This window comes from Pezoporus flaviventris, unplaced genomic scaffold (assembly GCF_033815535.1).
Source record: "Pezoporus flaviventris isolate CSIRO_AGI_PZ_B2104156 unplaced genomic scaffold, CSIRO_AGI_Pfla_v1 ptg000030l, whole genome shotgun sequence".
Lineage (NCBI taxonomy): Eukaryota > Metazoa > Chordata > Aves > Psittaciformes > Psittacidae > Pezoporus > Pezoporus flaviventris.
Genome location: NW_026892578.1, coordinates 3,056,179 through 3,077,186, shown reverse-complemented (window position 1 = coordinate 3,077,186; position 21,008 = coordinate 3,056,179). Strand labels below are relative to the sequence as shown.

The 21,008-nt window shown below is 42.2% G+C and overlaps 1 protein-coding gene across 1 annotated transcript in view; it reads right to left on the bottom strand.

Moving 5' to 3' along the window:
* Positions 1-19,728, bottom strand: part of VWA3B (von Willebrand factor A domain containing 3B) — a 71,481-nt gene extending 51,753 nt beyond the window's left edge. The window contains exons 1-8 of the mRNA XM_061459727.1: positions 19,352-19,728; positions 17,944-18,030; positions 15,049-15,267; positions 13,154-13,248; positions 10,493-10,743; positions 8,277-8,436; positions 6,530-6,699; positions 4,520-4,644 (exon numbers count right to left, since the gene is read on the bottom strand). Coding sequence (XP_061315711.1) covers positions 4,520-4,644; positions 6,530-6,699; positions 8,277-8,436; positions 10,493-10,743; positions 13,154-13,248; positions 15,049-15,267; positions 17,944-17,983 — 1,060 coding nt within the window. The 5' untranslated portion in view covers positions 17,984-18,030; positions 19,352-19,728. The remainder of the gene's footprint in view (positions 1-4,519; positions 4,645-6,529; positions 6,700-8,276; positions 8,437-10,492; positions 10,744-13,153; positions 13,249-15,048; positions 15,268-17,943; positions 18,031-19,351) is intronic.
* Positions 19,729-21,008: the final 1,280 nt, after the last annotated feature.

The following is a 21,008-nucleotide window of genomic DNA, read 5'->3' as shown; positions in this document are numbered from 1 at the left end:
GAAACCTAGCCCCAAACTCAAAATATACATACACCATACAACACAGAGTATCTTCCAGGTGTGGTTCTCAACCTGCAGCCTGTCCCTCAAAGCTCATCAGTGAAAAATGACCAAGAAAGCACTAACCTCTCTTCAGTTTAAATTCCCTGTGCTCATACCTCAGCTGTGACATTTGGGGGGGGGGGGGGGGGGGGGCACCAACCGAAAAGCAGCTGAACATCACCCCACTGGGGGCTGCACTCAACTGCTCCAGGCCCACAGGCTCTTGCACACCTTCAGGCACCCGTTTCTCTGGAAAGACCTTGTCTTAAAATAATTACTTTATCCCGAGGGGCAAAGGGCCCTCCCTGATACTCTGCCCTGAAGGGCCACCCCCCTCAACCGCCCAACCGCCCTGGCTGGCCGTTTAACTGCCAGACCCCTGGGGACTCCGTGGTTCCGATTCAAACACCACCACATGGCAACGGCAAGAGGGCGGCCACCAGGTATGCGTGAAGGAGCCGGCAGTAACGCCCCGCTGCCTGCACCGGTCTGCGCTGAGGAGCGCAGTCGGTTACTTTCAGCCTTCTCTGCGGCCGTCGCGACCCTGCAGAGCACCTCACACTGGGTAACGTTCAGATATGGCCTGTCCTGGGTTAAATGGCTTTTTCTGCTCTGGAGGAGGGAAGGCCTGAAGAAGAGGAAGAGGGTGGGGATGGGTGCAGGGAGAGCCTGAGGCACAGGGCAGAAGCGTTTTGCTGGCACCAGTGAATTGAGAAGCAAGATGGTGGGTCTAAGCAAAAAACACATACATGCATATGCGGAAGCTCATAACCACCCTCATTTCCATTTCCCACTTATTTAACACTGTCAGGCAATCTTGAAAGAAGCAGCTTTTCCACACCTACTTCCCAGCAGTCATCCAGTTTGACAAGTCACTGTAACCCATTTCATTTCAGACTCAAGACCTAATGAGGAAAAAAAAAAAACCACAAAAAAAAAATCCTGCAAAATCTACAGTATCTTTGAAACATCAAGCAAATACCATGCAGCTCATGGAAAACAGAAGCATTTTCTTACATCTTAGACCATGAAGGTAAGAAAATCCAAATATAATAGAATAAGATCTATTTTAAACTTCATTTGCCTGCAAGGCAGATGGGCAGTCATTTTTTCACTGCTGGTCCCTGCCTCAGCCTCTACGTGGCAGCAGAACACAGCAATATTCCCTCAAGCGTGGATTTGTATAATCCCCAGTTAAAGGGGGACGAATGGAGGTTACAAAGGAGCATAGGAGGAGAGTACACAGCTGTACCTGCGTACTGCCAGGTCAGGCAGCACTGAAACTCCCCTTTCTCACTGGGTAAATGGACAAAGCGAATGAACTTTGTATCCCATGTGGTATGGGATATCTGCATTGCTCACTACACATTAGCAAAAAGAGTTGCCAGGCCAAGGTTAAGCTCCTAAAACCAGACAAAGCACATGGAAGGAAGAAGTGGAGACAATGATCTTTGCTACAGCTTGTAGGCAAAGTAGCTACTCTTAAGTCATTATCCTGGCTCTCCAAAGGGAGGGTTCAGTCTCTCCCAAGTCTGTGTACATACCCAGTACAGAGTTCATCAACTTCAATGTCATACAGGAGGCTAGATCTCTTGGACTTCCATTTTATACACAGTAACCTGAAATTTTCCCTGTGACCTTCAGGTAAATGTGGAAAATCAAACACACCTAAAAATACAGGCTTAACACTAGTCATGCAGAGGTCGGACACATCCCTCTGGATTTGTCGCATCAGTCAAATCCTGATTTCAGCCCATTTGCATTTTCTTTACACATACCAGCTCATCCATACCACCACTGCATGAAGACTTACTATTGTTTCTATTTCAGCCAACAAGGACCCACTCTTTATTTCAGGATCTAGTTCAAAATGCCAATGCTTTTCAAGCCCTGTTTAGCACTTATCTCCCTGTCACTCCCAAGTAGATGACACAATTGTACTTCTTTTTGGCAAGAAGCTTCTCCACAGCTTTCTTCATCTCTTGCCCTCTATGTCTTTGAGTTCCATTCTAAATTTCACCTCCCTTCCACTTATAATTTTAACTACATAACAGGATTGCTTATTTCTGCAGCTTTTGCAGATGAAGAAGCTACAGGAAAAAAACGTAGGCAAAAGTGGTAACAGGAAAATCAGTGCTGGATGAGGAGCTACCACCACAAGGATGAAATTAGGCTGTATGTAAAAGCATTTCTCTGCCTTAAGTAAATCTTAGTCTGTCAACATAAGGACTTTAATTCTTTACTGACTTACACCTGTTTTGATCTCAAGCACTCACTCAAAATGAGTGTAAAAAAAAATTCAAATTTGGCAGTTTCTCACGCTTGCTTTATAAATGACTGCTCAAGATGCAAAACAGGGGAGAATGGAGCTCTTATCTGAAGTTTTAAACAGTTCACTTCCTACTTGTTTTGGTTACGCAGATGAAAGAGTGAACACAAAGTTATCCTGTATTTGCAAAATGCTGTTACTCAGCCGATACCCAGAAAACTATCAGATGTCCTTAAAACAGCTTTTCCAGTCTATAAAACATAATGATGATTTTCAGTTTCCAGTTGTTGCATTTGCAGTGCAAAAAGAAACGTAATCAAAATATTCCTGTGTCACCTCTTATTTTCAAGAAATACCACATTTGGAAGATTAAATCTCTGGTTCATTCTCTATTTATTTCCTTGTATAGTTTATGCCACACATCCAAGAACCAGTTTCAGACCCCATTAGTGAGTAATCGTCACTTTTATTATTATTGCCTTCTACACCCTTGAAGGAGTCTCTGAAACAAGAGACATCAGACACAGACCATAATAATATCTCCAAAGTGTTTTCTTTTCTGAAAGGACTTTAGATTCTGCATACAACTGACACAGTCTGATTGGCTGCCAGTGATGTCACAACTGTGCTTGTAATACCCAGTAAATGCAGAAAGCTAATTGTGTTCCTTTTTAATGTGTAAATTCTACTCCATAATACCAATAAGACACAACAGACAATGCACTTCAAGGGGATTACTGCCCTTTTGAGCAATTAAAGCTATTCAGCTTTCAGCTTTAGAAACAGTGGTGAGGAAGTAATTTCAGTCATACAGGAGCTCTAGCCCATCTATTGAAATAGGCGGACTGCCCGGGGCAAGAGGAAGCCAGCTCCCCCTCCACACACCCCCATATGAGGTCCAGCAAGGAAGCTCTCAGAGCAGACTGAAGGCAATTATTATACTGCTCTGAATTAGTATGAAAGAAGAGATAAGGGTTTGCAGCATACTCTGCTGTTGTGAGGCTTGAGCATCCCTTCACAAAGTGAAAAAACAGGTGACACCTCACTCTCCTGTTTCTGGCCCCCCCCTGTGGTTCTCTCATGCTGTTACAATCACAGTCCTAGTGAAGGATAGGTTAGTCCACAAGGAACTAGAGTATAACATAGGTAGTAAGGGACAGTTAGTCCAAGACTGACAAACAACCTTAGGTGAATCACTAAATGTCATACATTCCATAGCAGTAAGAAGAGGATAACACCATTCTACATTTGAGCAACACTAATTCCCCCCAGCATAATGGGGTAGCAAGCCATTAGAATAAAGAGGTATGCCTCCTGATACTTTAAATATTTTATTATTATTATTTAATGTCCTGATGATAAAGAAAACAGACTTGACATACGCAGCCTCACATCACATCACAAGCTGGTCTCCTGTCAGTTCAGCTGAAACCCCAGTCCAGTCCTACTGAACAGTAAGGCTGACTTGACTTACCCAGAGGAAGTTGTGCTGTGACTAGTAAGAAACACAGTGAGCATTTTCTACCCTGTTTTGCCTCCCAGTAAAACTGTTTCTTTCTGTTTTGTTTCCTCCTGTTGTTTTTTCTGGGTTTTTTGGCTGGTTGGTTGGTTTTTCATGTGTGTGTTGTTTTGTGGGTTTTTTTTTGGGGGGGAGGGGGGTGTGATTGGTTTGTTTTGGGATTTTTTTTAATCAATTCCCCCCCGCCCCCCTTTGCACCTTCTTCTCTATGGTTCTTTTACTATGCTTGTTGCCTTTCTTTATGACAAATTCAGATCTTGAGAGCAGTAAGTCAACCTCATGTGGATTTAATCCCATTATATTACATATGAACGTGGTCTTATTTGATTTGCTGTTGTATGACACAGTCTTCCACACTAGTTCTCATTCTTTCTGCCATTTCTGAATACATTTCCACAAGGTAACTGGCATAAGCACACCAGTACTATTCTTCATCGCCCTAAATAAATGTTCTTTTACCCCTTTTCACTTCTCTTTCATTCTCACATGCACATCCTCTACTCTCTTCACTTCTGTCTTTTCCTTTCCCTCTCTTTCCCATACACAGAATTTGAATTTGACCAGTCTTATTCTCACCCCACCCATGCCTGCAGAAGACTTATTTTGATTTTACACTTAGCAAGTATGACATTTCTATTCTGAAACCTCACTGAGAAAATCAATATCGTCTCAGTTCATATATTATCTACCTAGTGGCATTCGCCCTTTCACTCTTCTGGAATTCAGGGCAATTAGACCTTTTCCATCCTTTTCACATTTTAGTTCAGGTCCAGCAGCATCTCTAGAATCATTCTTCTCAGCAAAAGCATGGAATCTGTAAGACAAAATGAGTTTTCATCAGTATGTAAATACATAAATACTTACCTAATTTTAACAAGATGTATGTCACACATGCAAGCATAGTGGTGTACAACTTTGGAATTATTTGCTATCTATTCAAGATATCTAAACCTTCAACTATGACAATATTAATATTACCAAACCTTTCATACACATTTATGTACATCCTGAAGTCTTCTCATGAAGAGCATCCCTTTATTTTGGTATCATTTACTGTAAGGCATCTTCCTTTTCAATCTCCTGGAAATCTGTTTTTAATAATGCTTTTAACATGATAAGCAAACATGTCACTTGAGATGTCTGAGATGATGCTAACACCTTCTTATCATATTATACTCCCAGCTGAAAGCCCAACAGGAACATTTATTTCATTATTGACATACAAATCAGGAAGTCAAGCAGACTTCATTTACCCTCATTGTCAAAACAGAAAAGTTCTCGGAACAGGAAAAAGGTGCCTTTCTAAAGCAGAACTACATAGAAACAGGCTCAAGCCATGAAAAGCAAATGAACTTGGCCATTCCTGTGGGAAAGCTGACTTAAACTTATTGACAGTTATTGGGCAAATACCTACCAACAAGATATTTATTTGCCTAATAAGTCTCTGCACCAAGGCTAGACTCATGTAGAAACAAGATTGTGAGAATCATATAAAAAAAAAACAATTCCTCTCAGCTCCCTGCCACAACCCTTCTTGCCTTTCTCTACCACTCAAGAAACATTCACTTCCATTTTATAAAGGAGGTAAAAACATTGCCAAAATAAAATGAAGGTTGGTGACTGACAATGTACCTGGTATCATGGAGGTACCACTGTTCTAAATGGCCACCATCATTTTAGACACACATCAGACCAGAGCAAACACCACTTTCCCACAGTTCTGTTTTTTGGTAGATACTCCATCTCTTAAAAGTTACTTCTAAACACAGATGGCTATAAAAGAACTAAGCGGCTGCCATCTTCCCAATTGCTCTGCTGTCATTTGGGAGATGTCTACTGTTGCAGGTCTTCGCACTCTTGCACAAACAACAGTGAAACAGAAAGAGCTAGCAGCTGTTTCACAGCTCTCTTAACTGTACTGTGATTTCTGTTAAGCAAACACCTCCTGACTTATACTGCCCACCTGCTGTTCAACATGAATTTGGTATTGCAGGTTTTTTGTCTGTTCATTTGTTTTGCTTATTTTGATATCAGAATCAAGACTAAAGTTTTATTATCTCTTTCTACTGAAGGCTGATTCTTATCACACAGCTGATTCCCAGGATAAAGTAGCCAACAAGCCATGTGGAGTATATCAGTTTCCACAATCATCCTAAATAGATGCTACAGAGCTATATTTCTGCACAACCAGGCATGATGGATAACACCACATCAGTTTTCTGTTGTTCCAGGAACTGCCCATTTAAGGACAGGCATCACCTTTTCAGTACATGTCTGTATGGCACTGGATCAAACAAAACTCTAGAACTTTTGCTGCTTCCTGTGGATATTGGCAGAGTACAAAGCAATACAATCAAAAATTGCTTTAGTTTATGTTGCGACCCTTTCCCTGAACAGTTTTTCAGACTTCGGAAAAGGACCAGATGACAGACTATTTAGGATATAAGAAAGGAATGGCCTTTCTCCAAGCCAGTGAGCACATACATTGAGAGAAGCTGGTCTGTTCAAGTAGGTCCTCCATTTTAACCATATCTCTTGGACTATTTCCCCAGTTTACCCAGATTGCTTACAGAACTACTTTGTCTCATTTTCCTCATGAGTAAATCAAGGATTATATTCAGATGCCTCCCAATACTATTCCTAGCAGCAAATCGCTTTACAAGTACTGAAATCATTACCGTGATTCTTCTTTGTCATACCTGCCAGAGGCCAAGTGGCTCAACTCTTTCAGAAAAAAAATAGTTTCATCTTCCCTTGCATTGAAAGATACAGTGTGGACTGGACATGGGCCATCAGAAACCTTCTCAAGGAGTAGTTCCTTTGTGTCCACTGGCACATCACCCACAGCAAAGTAATAAACAGCTTCAGCCTGTCATTAAACAAAAAAAAAAAGGGGGGGGGGGGAATTGGAAGACATTGTTTTACATAGATGCTTGGTACTTACTGCCCTGTGCCTAGTACTGGTAGGAAATTTTGGTAGAACCGATTCATTGGGCTATAAGCTAAAGGAATGACAGGAAAAGCCATGTCTAGAGAAAAAAGAGCTATTATTACGGAGCAACTTCTGCTGATGAAGCCAGTTCTGCGCAATGAGTCATTTAGGACTGTTCTGTGAGTATGCAGCTTTTGCCTAGGACTGAACCGGGTCTTCCCCAGCCTCTACCCCCAGTACAGTGAAGCTTGCACTCAAGCAAACTGTCAGTTATGAATGATAACGACTGTATTCAGAAATAATTGAAGTTTGTTTCATGTTGAACACCTACCACAATTGACTCCTCCAGATTGCCCATTAGCCTACCAATATCCAGAAAAAAAATAGATATCTCACTGTTGGACAGATTTTCAATTTTATTTATTCATATGTGGATCCACCAGGTCCAACAAGCCTCTTTTTTCATCCAGACAATACTGAAATCTAAATACAATCTTTTTTGTTAACTACCAAGAAATCAGTGATACACTGCAAATGGAAAATATTCATAAAATTTATGAAGGAGATACTTAAAAAAGCAGTCATATAAAATATTTCTTGCACAATCTGTGCCTCACCCAGTTCCTTTTTAATATCAGTTTCCAGATATCAAGGTTCATACAGATGAGATTCCACCATCATAGGGAACCAGAAGGAAACTCAGGCCAAATTTACTTTCTACTTTGAACAATGTCTCAGAATGAGATTTGCAAAGGAGTTAGGATTGGATCTGTTCACATGCACAGATCTTAATGCCAGCAAAAATCAGTGATTCTAGTCCACACACAGTAGGCCAAATTTTCCATTAAAATTTTTGCTGCTAAGGAGCTGAAACAATGTGCACTGTAAGCAGATTTCATAAAATATCTCTTTAAAACAAAAGTTTCAAGTGACTAGCTCAAATGATGGCATATATGTTTTATGTCTTGTGACTCTGCTGTAACAAATAAACTTTCAGAAACACAATTTAATTGTAGCAATTTCTGAGCACGCTTTGTCTTTTTGTCCTGGAAGAAACTCTTATCTATAACCTGGCTGATGAAAAGGGATTTGCATACCCCTACCATGGGTTAATGCTTAAATAAATCTCTGTACCTACTATTTTGGATTTGGATACATAACAGAATTAAAATTGTTTCGCTGTCTTCAGTAATGTTGGCACTAGCAATTTTCTCATAAACTTGAAGCCCTGAAAAACATATATGGCAAAGAAAGTCCCTTCATGACTGACTATGTTATTCTGTGTACTGTAGAAAATAAACAAGTTTCTGCATTCAAAATACAGCACATTTACATAAACAGAACATCAGTAAACGTATGCAGCTACACTTGGGGAAAAAGAAACTTTCCAAATGCTGTCATTACTATTTATCTTTGCAATATGAATACTGCAAATCAGGGCAAATCACAGTAGCCAGTCTGGCATGAATATTCTTGGATTTACTTGAGCCTTCTGAAAAGATGTATGAGCTTACCCCCTCATCACTCATGGCTTCCAGCAGGGCTTCAGCAGAGTTGGTGTGGCTGGCAGCTGTCATATGGTCCAGCCTCCAGAGCCATGTAACAGCAGACTTTATAGTATGCTTAGACACAGGAGTAGATTTCTGTTGCCACTTAATAAGATCCTGAGCAGCCCTGAAAATAACATTAACTATAAATCAGAAATAGTGAGAATAATGCCGGCAGAGCAAAAGAGTGGAGCTCTGCTACTGCTACTATTATTTTATATTGTAAGTAATAATTATAGTAAACCACAGATATTAAATCTAGACTTGCAATAAGAGCAGTAGAGAAAAAATACTGTAATTTTAATAAGAATCTTTTTTGAGACAACTGTTTCCAAAGTAAGGTTAAGAGAATTTAGAAGTACTTTAAAAACAATTCCTAATTCATACGTCCCCTTCAAATAAATACACATTTTTTTAAAATATCTATGGAAAAAGCCACTGGCTTCCACAGGTCTCTTTCAACAACTTCCTGCATGACCTTTGTGTTTGACCATTTTAACTGACACACTTTTTTTGCAGTAGGGCTGATATTTATCTACCCGCCAACATAAAACTTGTGATGCCAAGCTTTTTGGCATTTTAATTGATCAAGGGCCTTAGTCTTACTGGCAGCACAGAAGTACAAAGTATATGACTATGTACGCTTCTGCATTTGAATTAAAAAGAAAGCAAATTAAAAACCAGCTGGTTTCAGTAGCTGTAACATTCCATCAAGCACTATTTTGAAGAGTTTCCTGCAAATCTAAAGGACAAGTATGTTTTCCAAGATTATTTTAAATTAATAACTTACATGCTCCATTATCCTTTGTCTCCCTCCTGCAAAAGCAGACAAATCAATGAACACTATTACTGTGCCTCAATTTTGACTTGGCTTTGCAGATTATTTTTAAAGAAAATCGTTTATGTGCTTCTCAAAAGCTGTGGAAGTTATCTTCTACTTTCAAATCTCAGCTGTGTCACAGGCTAGAGGATTAAGATAGGGCACCAGAATCAAATCTGTAGGACAGAGCTTGGGTAAAACATCTTTAAGAATCACACTGTAGCCACAAGTTATGATTGTGGAGCCAATTTTAAAATTATATGACCTAATTTGTGCATCTTTTTCTCATAGTTACAAATTCATCTATCCAAACCCAAGCTTATGTGTTCAAACCTTTATGCATATATGAGAGTTTCTGCAGAGATACATAATTTTTAATAGCTGATTCTATTCTTCTATTTTAACAAAACCGAAATTCATTTACTCATGTTAGGGAACAAGCACTTGTCTTTTATTATGGAAATCTAGTATTGTTTCCTAGTTCTGCTGCCAGTTTGGTGACCATGGAAATCTATAGAAATACAAATGACTATGCCTGTGCCCATGGCACTTGTGGGAGTGTACATTTAGCTGTAAGGCAGAAACATGTAATGCCTGTAGACACAAGAATGCCTGGGCAGTCAGTAGGACCTCACTGTTTCACTCTGTAATACTTAGAACCCTGTAGAGTGCTGCTGGTATTGCAAAGTGCCCCTTATCATTCTGTTTTTCTGTGCTACATTTGTAGAAGGCTTATATGAGTATTTAGGTTCTGTTAGTCTTTGTTTTTCAGATAACAACAGTCTTCTGTTAAATGCAAGTAGCAAGCTTAGCATGACTGTGTGTGAACCTTAGTGGAAAATCTACAGACACATCATGACATGAATCAGAACAATTTCCACTACAGAAAGTGTATTATACAAACACATGTCGATATGATATGCGACTCCTTTTTATTCTCCAACAAAGGACAGACATGGACTCCTTTGTTTAGCCTAGAGAAGAGAGGGCTCTGGGGAGACCTTATTGCGGCCTTTCAGTACCTAAAGGGTGCTTACAAGAAAGATGGGAACAGACTTTTTAGCAGGGCCTGTTGCAATGTTGGTTATGGTTTGAAACAAAAAGAGAGGAGATTTAGATTAGAGATAAGGAAATAATTTTTTTACAATGAGTGTGGTGAAACACTAGAACAGGTTGTCCAGAGAGGCAGTAGATGCCCCATCCCTGGAAACATTCAAGGTCATATTGGATGGGGCTCTGAGCAACCTGATCTAGTTGAAGATGTCCCTGCTGATTGCAGGGCGGTTGGACTAGATGGCATTAAAGGTCCCTTCCAACCCAAACCGTTCTATGATTCTTTGATTCTATGATTCTTTCTGCTTACCGAATGAGGTTGAATTTGGCAATTTGGGTCACCTGTTCCATGAGTACCATAGAAAGTGCATCCCGACATAGATCAAATTCAGCTGGAGCTACAGTGCCAAAATCCAAAACAATGACAATGGACCGTTCTTGAATCACTCCAAATATCTGTCGGCTCTCACTGGTTAACCATTCCATTCGCTGCTTATATAGCTCAATAGCTCCCATTAGACAATCCACAAAATGAAGAATCAGTTCTTTTTTGGCTGTCAGCTTTATTTAAATAAGGGAGAGAAGGAAATTGAACATCAAAACAAATAATACAAATGCAGCCCCAAGCTTAGCACAGCTGCAATGGCTGGTTTGCAAGTGCCAGATATGCCAGCCAAGGTAGCATTGAAAACAGCCCATTTTTCTTCCACTATTTCAAGAGCAAATACTTGACAAATGCATCTAAGCTATAAAGAAAAGACCCGGTATTTTGTCCTAATTGCTTTTCATAATCTTTTTATATGAGCATGGGACAGTGCCAGAGGGTTGTCTGACTTGTCTGTCTCAAGACTGGAGTAATTAGAATGAGCTGAAAACAGGCTAGGATGTAAAAAGGATTGCAGAGCAGATGGGTGAACAAACAAGGACACAGAAACTTTGTACCTTCTTAGACTACATTTTTGACTGGCTCTTAAAATTTTGTACAGCAATACAAGGGAGTGTATGGTTTTGTTCTGGGGCACTTCAATCTCCATCTTTTCTTTAGCATTTGAAAGGAAAATGTAAAATGTTTCCTGTTTGTACTATTATTTCATTAACAGTGGCCAGCATTAATAGATTAACTGTTTGTGGGGTAAGTGCTTAGGCAAATTTAGTTCAGACAACTGCAATCAACAACTAAAGCTTCCCATACCATATCAGTAAAATGAGCAAAAACCTAGATTCAATATTAAAATTAAAACCAGCAGACCCTCCCTATGGATATATGAAGACACGTTCCTGATGCAAAAGGATCTGTGGGATTAAAAATTCACTGTCAGTTCCAGTAAAAACATACCCCCAGTATACCTGACCCACGTAAGTTCATTTCAGTTACCTTCAACCTCTAATCACCTTTCTGGGACTCAGTGCAAAACCTTTGAGATACAAATGTTTTTAAACAAGAACATTTCTCAGGGAGAAGATATTTTGTGTGTCAGTCTGCACACGTCTTCCTCTCATTTGTATTTTTCTCTGTTCTTTAATGTCAGCTAGGGCCCTGTAATGTGCCTCCAAGATACAGTCTCAGGCTGTCTGCCAAAGGAATATAGTAGGCCTGGGAAGGAGCACTTAGAAAATCCAGTTTCCTTCTATGACAGCCAGATTCATACAAAGAAGCTTATTGCAGTACACAGATAAAACTCCATCTTTAAAAAAAAGCCATTTTCTTACACCACCCCTTCACTTTTAGTTGACCAGTCCAGATTCCCATTTCTCTGAGGGCTGGAAAACTTCTGACTGTCCCGCCTAAATTTATTTGTGGCAGTTCATACTCATCTATTCTTGGACTAGCATGCCTTTTAGCATAGAAAACTATAGCTTTCCCCTATCTCTGTAATTTGCTTTTCTGTAAGCATTCAAAAGCAATAATGCTGCCCTTTGTCAGTCTTCTTCAGTCTTACATAAGTCAACAACAAACAAGCACTCTTACAAAATCAGCACTCCACTGCAGTTCATCCTACTAGCTCTTTCTAGTACCTGTTCTGGCTTGAACTGCTTCTTCTCAACCTGTGGTAACTGTATAAAATACTGCACACAACATCCTAAATGAAATCTCACCAGATCTTGCATAGTGGCATTGTTACCTTAGTGCTACCAGAAATGTCTTTCCTACTGCTCACAACTAGATGATCTTAAGGTCTTTTTCAACCCTAACTATTCTATGAGTCTATGATTTTATGTAGATATTTCATGTGGAATTAATGGGAAAAAATGAGGGGGAAGGGCCCCCTGAAATAGCTCTTTTCCCATTTTTAATACTTGTGCCTCAGAAGTTACTCAAGTTATCAGAAAAAAATGTGAACACATTTGCTTTTGTAAAATCCTTTATGAATTAACTCTCTCCCCTCCTGGTTCACATGTGTATCTCTTCAGTCAGAATCCATCCTCTTAACAATGGGCCGCCAGCAGCTGTTGCTAAGACATTCCTTAGAACATGAGCCTGGGCAGAGATCCAGCTAGCTGTCTCTATAGAGTAGGCTGAGCCTTTTGTGACCCACTGGCACTAAGCAAAGCAGCACTTTGCATCAGCAATGACAGCACATTATGTCTTCTTATTTCAGCAACCCATTTGTTTTATTGACTACGATTTTATTTTTTTTTAACTCAGACGAGCCTCTTAAGTGTTCCCTCTTTCAAGACAGGGTAAATGTTGCTTAGAAACTGCAGTTTTGTCTGGAAAGATTTACTGCAATGCTGCACTAAGGCAAGGGCATAGATTTTGCAAGGAAAAAACCAAAAATGATAACTAGCTTCTCTACCACTGATTGTTATCACTAACAGCTTGACAAAACAGAAAAAATGAACAAAAGATAAAGTTCTCACAAAAAATATAACTATTTCATGCCATAGGGAGACATTTTAGTCATATCATTCTGCTGCAGTGATAACTTCCAAGTGTACAGGGAAGTTACCACAAGTAAGTCACACTTACATTATACACATTGCCATCTTGTGCTTCCTTGTATTGAGGAAACAGACCATCTGCATACCGAGAAGCCACAAATTTCCCCAGGATGGTCACATAATCTACAGTAAAGGGTACAAAAGATCAAGTTGCTAATCTTAAGGATTACTTCAAACAGATATTTTTCAGGTTAATGTGCATACCATTCATGTCTGAGGCACATGCATCTGTACTAACTCTTGACATTAAGAAACTTGAGAGAAATTCTAATTGTATCGTTTTACAATTTTTTCTGGCTATGTCTATGACGGCCTGAGCACCCAGTCTTTGCTTTAGCTGTGCTGTAGGTATACCTATGTCAAGTTCTGATAGTGGACCTCTCTCATGGATAGACCTCTCAGTCCTACGTTTTAACCCTGTCTCCAGTTCTGTCGCCCAGATGTGCCTCTAAGACCTATATTGTGGTCTTTTCTCCAGTCTTGTCTCTGGCTCCATCTCCTGCTGCTCCTGGCTGCTCTCCCTGACTGACCTTAGACATGGTTCATCACCTCACCCCATCTGTAACTGTCTGTGAACACTGTTAGCAGCAAGCACCCTTCTCTGCCTGCAGTGCTTAGATGGTCAGTGAAGGCACTGCCTGGGCTGCATGCAGTCCCCTTTGGCTTGTGCCTCAGTTTTCCCCCATGGAGCAGCCCTGCTCTTGCTGCTCCCTGCCAGTTTAGTCAGAACTGGGGAAAACCCCCATATTAAATTATTTATAGGCCAAAAAGCTACATGAAAATGCAATAAATGAAAACATCTAGGCACTTCTTACCTCACAACAGGACTTGCAAATATTTGTCCATCAAACAAAATACAAAATCTGGTACAGATAATGCTGTTCTCTTACACAACTAAATGGGTGCAGAAGTGAGTGCAACTAAGGAAAAGGTTGCACTCTGCTCTTTCAGTAGCTAGAAATCTTCTACAGGATCTCCACTGATAGGAAAACATTAGGGGTGGGAATATTTAACGTCACAAAGCAGCTCTTCTGTACAGCATGCTGCCCTGCTAAGCTGGTACATTCTGCTCCTAAAATTATGCTGTAACGACATTAACCCTGCTCAACAGCTTCTTCTTCATCTACAGCATACAGGATTTCAGGATTTGTGCTGTTGATCTTTGAATGCCCCATGGACACAAGCCAGCCAAAATCTTATATTATGCAACCTAGAACAATTGCAATACATTACAATCCCTACTTCTCAGGCGGCAAGCTGTTCAAATAAAAGAATATCTTACCATGCTCTGCAAAGCACTATTATGGCAATGGTTAATAATTATTAGCAAACTCTTCCTCCCCAGCTGTCAGATAACTGCAAAGGAACATTTTTCTATAGCCTGACTCTGCATGAAAAGCAGCCTGAATTCTAATGAAATTTAACTTCTTCCTCAATGCTGATCCCTGGAAATAATATACTGTTCCCAAGCAGGCTGGCTAGCCCTTATGATCATCTAGCTGATCACAGATTATGGCACAGCACACATTATATTTGCTCTCTAAAAATGGACAGAGATGTTATGGTGCATTATTTGCAGAAAAAAGACTAACAGCCTCAGCAGCAGGAATTATTTCCCAGCAACAACTAAACTGGAGATGATCTGAACTGGAGCTTAGGGTAAAGCAACAGTATGGTTGAGTAAGAAAAGCTCTTCTCAGATCCTAAGTCCTTCTCAGATCAAAAGGAGATGCAGTTCCTCAGTTCTATGAAGTGGCAACGTCAGCAACTGTGGATACAGCTTCCCTTTCTGCCATTTTCATAAGAGAAGAGACAAAGTGAAAAATCTCTGCTGTGTATAATGGAATGCAAAATGAGCATGACCCTACAAACTATTCAAAGTCAGGGGTTTTATTATTATTCTATTACTGACTTGTCCTATACCTTTCCTGCGCTGGAATCCAATCTGTGACAAAATCTGGGATAGGGACAGTTTGTTTCTTTTGAGCCCACGAAGTTGAAGCCATTTAGAAGATGAAACAAGGGGTTGTACATCCATGTCCCACTGACTCACAGCCAATCTCCTTTCCTTCTCTTTTGGTTTCTGCTTGTGGGCCTTATGGGAATCTTCAGGATCTTGTCTGTGCCTTGAATCAAAAACATCTGCTATAAAGAGAAACAAGGGAAACACAACATTTATACTTTAACCAAACGATTCACTTGAATTACCTCCTTTCTTTATCTGTATTCTGTGGTACAAGTACATACATACACACATACACACATGCAAGTACATACATACATGTAGCTCACTTCCCGTTTCCTTTTGTTATACTGAACTATGTTATTATCCAGAAAGTTGCTCTCAGTCCTACATATCTACTTGCTGTTATGTCTTTACCTTCCATTTTTCCAAGAAAATGTCTCTTCTATGCTGAAATCCAAGCCCTGAATCTAAGTCCAGTCTGCCAAATGGCAATTCTTCCAGCTCCTAAGACATCTCTCCTAAGTCTTAGGAATCAGAACTCATAATAGGCATTCAAAGATTGCCAGACCATCACTACACACACATTAGAAGCAGTATGCAATAAACAAGGGTTTCTTAACAATTACATGTTGAACTATCATAAGCAATAGCAGCATGCACAGCAGATCCTGACTTTGTTGCAAGGTTGATGAACTCTCTCTCTTCACATCATAGAATCATAAAGTCACAGAATAGTTAGGGTTGGAAAGGACCTTAAGATCATCTAGTTCCAACCTCCCTGCCATGGGCAGGGACACCTCACACTAGACCATTGTCACCCAAGGCTTTGTCCAACCTGGCCTTGAACACTGCCAGGGATGGAGCATTGACAACTTTTTTGGGCAACCCATTCCAGTGCCTCACCACCCTCACAGTAAAGACCTTCCTCCTTATATCCAATCTAAACTTCCCCTGTTTAAGTTTGAACCTGTTAGCCCTTGTCCTATCACCATGGTCCCTAATGAAGAGTCCCTCCCTAACATCCTTATAGGCCCTCTTCAGATACTGGAAGCCTGCTATGAGGTCTCCATGCAGCCTTCCTTCTCCAGGCTGAACAGCCCCAACTTTCTCAGCCTGTCTTCATACAGGAGGTGCTCCAGCCCCCTGATCATCATCGTGGCCCTTCTCTGGACTTGTTCCAACAGTTCCATGTCCTTTTTATGTTGAGGACACCAGAACTGCACACAATACTCCAGGTGAGGTATCACAAGAGCAGAGTAGAGGGGCAGGATCACCTCCTTCGACCTGCTGGTCACGCTCCTTTTGAGGCAGCCCAGGATACGGTTGGCTTTCTGGGCTGTGAGTGCACACTGAAGCTCGCTCATGTTCATTTTCTCATCGAACAACACCCCCAAGTCCTTCTCCACAGGGCTGCTCTGAATCTCTTCTCTGCCCAACCTGTAGCTGTGTCTGGGATTGCTCTGACCCAGGTGTAGGATCTTGCACTTGTCATGGTTAAACTTCATGAGGTTGGCATCAGCCCACCTCACAAGAGTGTCAAGGTCCCTCTGGATGGCATTCCTTCCCTCCAGGGTATCAACTGAACCACACAGCTTGGTGTCATCAGCAAACTTGCTGAGGGTGCACTCAATTCCACTGTCCATGTCACTGACAAAGATGTTGAACAAGACCGGTCCCAACACCAGTCCCTGAGGGACACCACTCATTACTGGTCTCCAGCTGGACATTGAGCAGTTGACTACAACTCTTTGCATGTGCCCATCCAGTGTAAATGTGACCTCAAGTGTACATGATGGTTCTGGCAGTATCTGCTCCGGGCTGTGATGGATCATGTGCATGCACAGGAAATCATGGACATGAAAGTCCAGTTTCATTTAAAGTTCTAGAGAACAAGAAAGATACTTCAGCACTGATGTATAGTTGGCTGGGCTAGCTCCACTTGCAAGTGGCAGCAGTGGCAGCCCAGAGCCCAGAATGGCTGAGGCAGAAATGGGAGCAATGACAACGGTAATGCCTCTGTTCTTCAGCACAGAGGTTCTAGAAGGTCTTTGGTATTTCCTGTTCATTCCCAAAATACTCTGCATGAGATAAGCTGGCTCTAGTTGATTAAATACTCTTGCTGTATCTTAGTTTACTTTCTGTGGACTTTTAAAATTTCTGTCAATTCTCCTCAGCATCAACATTATCTGGAGTATCCCAGTCCTCTGTTGCTGTAAATGTACTGCATGGATCAAACTGGTCAAAATACAAAGAACGGTACTTCTACCTTTAATGGCTGAAAATAACCTTCAGTCTAGATTGGAATATGATCAGAACTCTACTAAATCAAATATTACAACTGACCTGGTTACAAAGGTTCATTAGATAGACTGTTTCTCAGTTAATAATACATAAAGGAAATGAGTCTATATCTTCAGAAATCATCTTTCAGTGACAGCAGGCGTCTATATGGTGCAGTCTGGCACCAGCTCTTTCACAGTTATCAGTCCTGCAAGCAGGGTGCGGGGCTGGCATGCCTGTAGAGGTTGGCATTTTACCAGCCTTCCTCCTCTGCTCAGTACAGAAGCAGTAGTGACAGATGTTAACTCTAGAGAGACAGGTGAAGGTTTGCAGCTGTTTGAGCTTTGTGCATAGTCAGGCACTGTTTATAGTCACTTGGACTGTCATTCCCAGTTTCCTCTTCCGAAAATGCAGAAAGGCCTGCACAGCACCCCATATACAGGACAGGTGTGGCACGGCTTCAGAATGGCTTGTACACAGCCAGCAGCTTGCACACCATAGTGCTGCAAACAAAACTGGAAGTTATCCAGGAAAACATGGCATCTCTGTAGAAGTAGTCCTGAAATACTCACAGTCACTCCAAACAAGTCTCTTACATGGATTGCCAGTCATGATAGATCTCTTGATTGGCAGCTCCTCTTTTCTTTCTTCTTAAAAACCTGAGGAATGATCATATTTTTAAAAAAATAAAATATTGCCATGCACAGGTCAATATAAGAACTGGAGACTAGCTCCACCAGCCCAGCCAATGGTAAACTGCAGAAGGCTGAGATCAAGATTTTTCCTGAAGGAAAATAATATTATAAATGAGAAAGAATAGCTACTCCACATGTCAAGAAAGGCTGAAGTTAGATTTGACAGGGAGCCCCATACTCAGAAATGGGAAAGTGGTAAACTGGTAATATGGTTTCCCTTCCTTCACTCTAAATTACCATAAGAAAGAGCCAATGTGGAAGTTTCCATACATATATGCTAGAAAAATGACTGTGGTGTTTTGGCCTGCTGTCAGCCAGTTGCATTATATTCCATTATTGCTTTGCATTGTACCTTACCTTTGCTGTAATCCAATTTATGACTAAACCTGGGAGTATCTGACACAATTCTGTGAAGAGATTCATAACTTTGCCTATAAGACTACAAGATGATTCACAAAGAAAGAGAATTATGTGCATATACATGTTCGTGTATGTGGTATAAGGCCCAACTGTGAATAAGACACAATATACGGATAGAAAACAAAACACCAGAGGAAGCAAGGTAGCATGGCTAGATTGTCTGAGGGTATAGCTTTGAGACATGGTGTTTTGCCATCTAGTTGGTTCTTCTTTTAACAAACAGGAAGAATGAATGAGGGATATTTATGAATCACTAGGAGGCCAGCTGCTAGCTGTTGTCTTCAAGCAGTTTTTCATACAGGAAAAGCAAAACTGGGATAAAATAATAACCCAAAGACTTAGCCTCCTCTCTCTTCATTGCAGGACTGAACATACTATTTATTCCTCTTATATGGGTTTGAATACCCATACAGAAACATACAAACCATTCCAGTCTTTGCCTTGCTCATGCAATGTGAAAAGAAGGGTGTTGAGCACAAGATGCCTGCCAGCAGCACAACCTCTGACTAGCCTGGGCTTGGTTGGTGTCAGTACAGTCAGAAGGAGCCCTTGCCACAAGGAAGCCGTGCCAGACAGTGCCCATAGCAAATGGCCATAGCGAGCCCCCAGACTTGTGCCATTTTTCCCTCAGGCTGCAGAAACAGTGCCACAACCCTCTCATGATACTCGCCAAGACATGTTTCAAGCAGCAGCCTGCATCAGAGAACAAATCCTGAGTGCCATCTCATTTTCCGGATGCCCAAGGGTGTGGCAACACATTTTCCCTTGCGTTAGCCTCCGGCACCTGGATGTGAAAGGCTGGCGCCGCCGTATGAAAAGTAGCGTTTGGAAGGAGACAAAGCGACTTCCGATAGAGTGAGTTTACCTCAAGCCTTGGAGAGGCAAGTTCAAAACCGATGACAGCAGGGATAACCTTCAGCATGAAGTCCGAATCAAAACAGGTTATTTTCAAAAGGAGAACAACAGTTCATCTGGGCACCTCTACCCTTCTGCTCTGGCTAAAACCTTCACTCATCACACGCTCTGAGTTCTTAATGGATGCAGCAGTGTTTGCTAAGGCTATGTGGCCAACCTGTCCTTCACACACCAGAACACCTCACGAAAGCACACATGCCTTACAGGTCGAGAAGACACCATGCCACCCGGGGCACTGAACCCCAGACGAAAGGTGTGTGGAGGCCTGGGGTGGGCAGAGCATGTCACAGCAGAACAGGACAAGAGGTAAAGGCCTCAAGCTGCTCCAGGGGAGGTTTAGGTTGGTATTAGGAAAAATTTCTTCACTGAAAAGGTCATGAGCTATTGGAACAGGCTTCCCAGGGAAGTGGTGGAATCACCATCCCTGGAAGTGTTCAAAAACCGTGTAGGTGAGTCCCTTAGTGACACATGGTTTAGTGGTGGTCTTGGCAATGCTGGGGTGATGGTTTGAACTTGATGATCCTAAAGGTCTTTCCAAGCCAGCTGATTCTATGATTCTGTGAAAACTACAGCTGGGCCTAAGGAAGAGGCGGAACACAGGGCAAGGCCTGTCTGGCCACCATGGCCACTCATGCTTCACTGCCACACAACTTGCCTGTTGGCAGGCGGTAGCTGTGCACCCTCACAGCCGCCACCTGAGATACCTGACCGCGTCCCCAGATACACTGCATGCAAACCGGTGGGGTGCGAGCGGAAGCCCAGCCCTCTGCGGTGCAGAATGACGGGTAGGGATCACACCCCCCGAGCCTGCCTGCCAGCACCGGCGCTGGGCAGCCCACAGCCCTGCGGCGAGGCTTAGGGGTTCCCCCGCGAGGGACCTGGGGAACCACTGCGCTGGGGGCTCCGCCGCTGCTTCCCGCCACCCCGCAGCGACCCCGCTGCTCAGCCGCCACCGCCGCCAGCCCCAGCGCTGCGGCCCTCTCACGCCCTCACCTGCCTCCGGCCGCGCCGCCGCCGCCTCCCTCCCCGCCCGCCCGGAGCCGGCGTCGCTGCCGTCCCGCGGTTGACCTGGAGACCGCCCGGTTGCTACAGCACGGCGTCACCCCTCCGCCCCGGGCAGAAAGCGGGAGGGCATTGCTGCCCAGGGGTGGCAAATAGGCAGGACACGGCGACGGGCAAGGCCTTCTGCCCGGCAGCGAGATACATGCGGAGTAAATTCTTTGTCCACAGACACCCCCGGCCGTCATGTCTGTGGGAGCCAAAAATACACGAACCAACTCAGAGAGTCACTTGAAATCTATATATAGTGGATTCCAGGGTTCTGGTCTTCTTAATTCTTAATTTAACCTAAGCCATGGACAATATTTATACTAAGAGCAGCCTTGAGCATCCTTTGTTTAAGTCAGAGGAACAATATACGCTACTGGGGAATTGCTCCTGGAGAAGCCTAACTAGAAACTATCCTAGCATAGTAAAAGATAGGAAAAGATGTGCTTCATAAACCTGAACTCAGGGCCATGTTGGCCAGGGCTTTGAGCAACCTGGTCTTCTGCAAGGCGTCCCCATGGCAGGGGGATTGGAACTGGCTGATCTTTAAGGTTCAACCC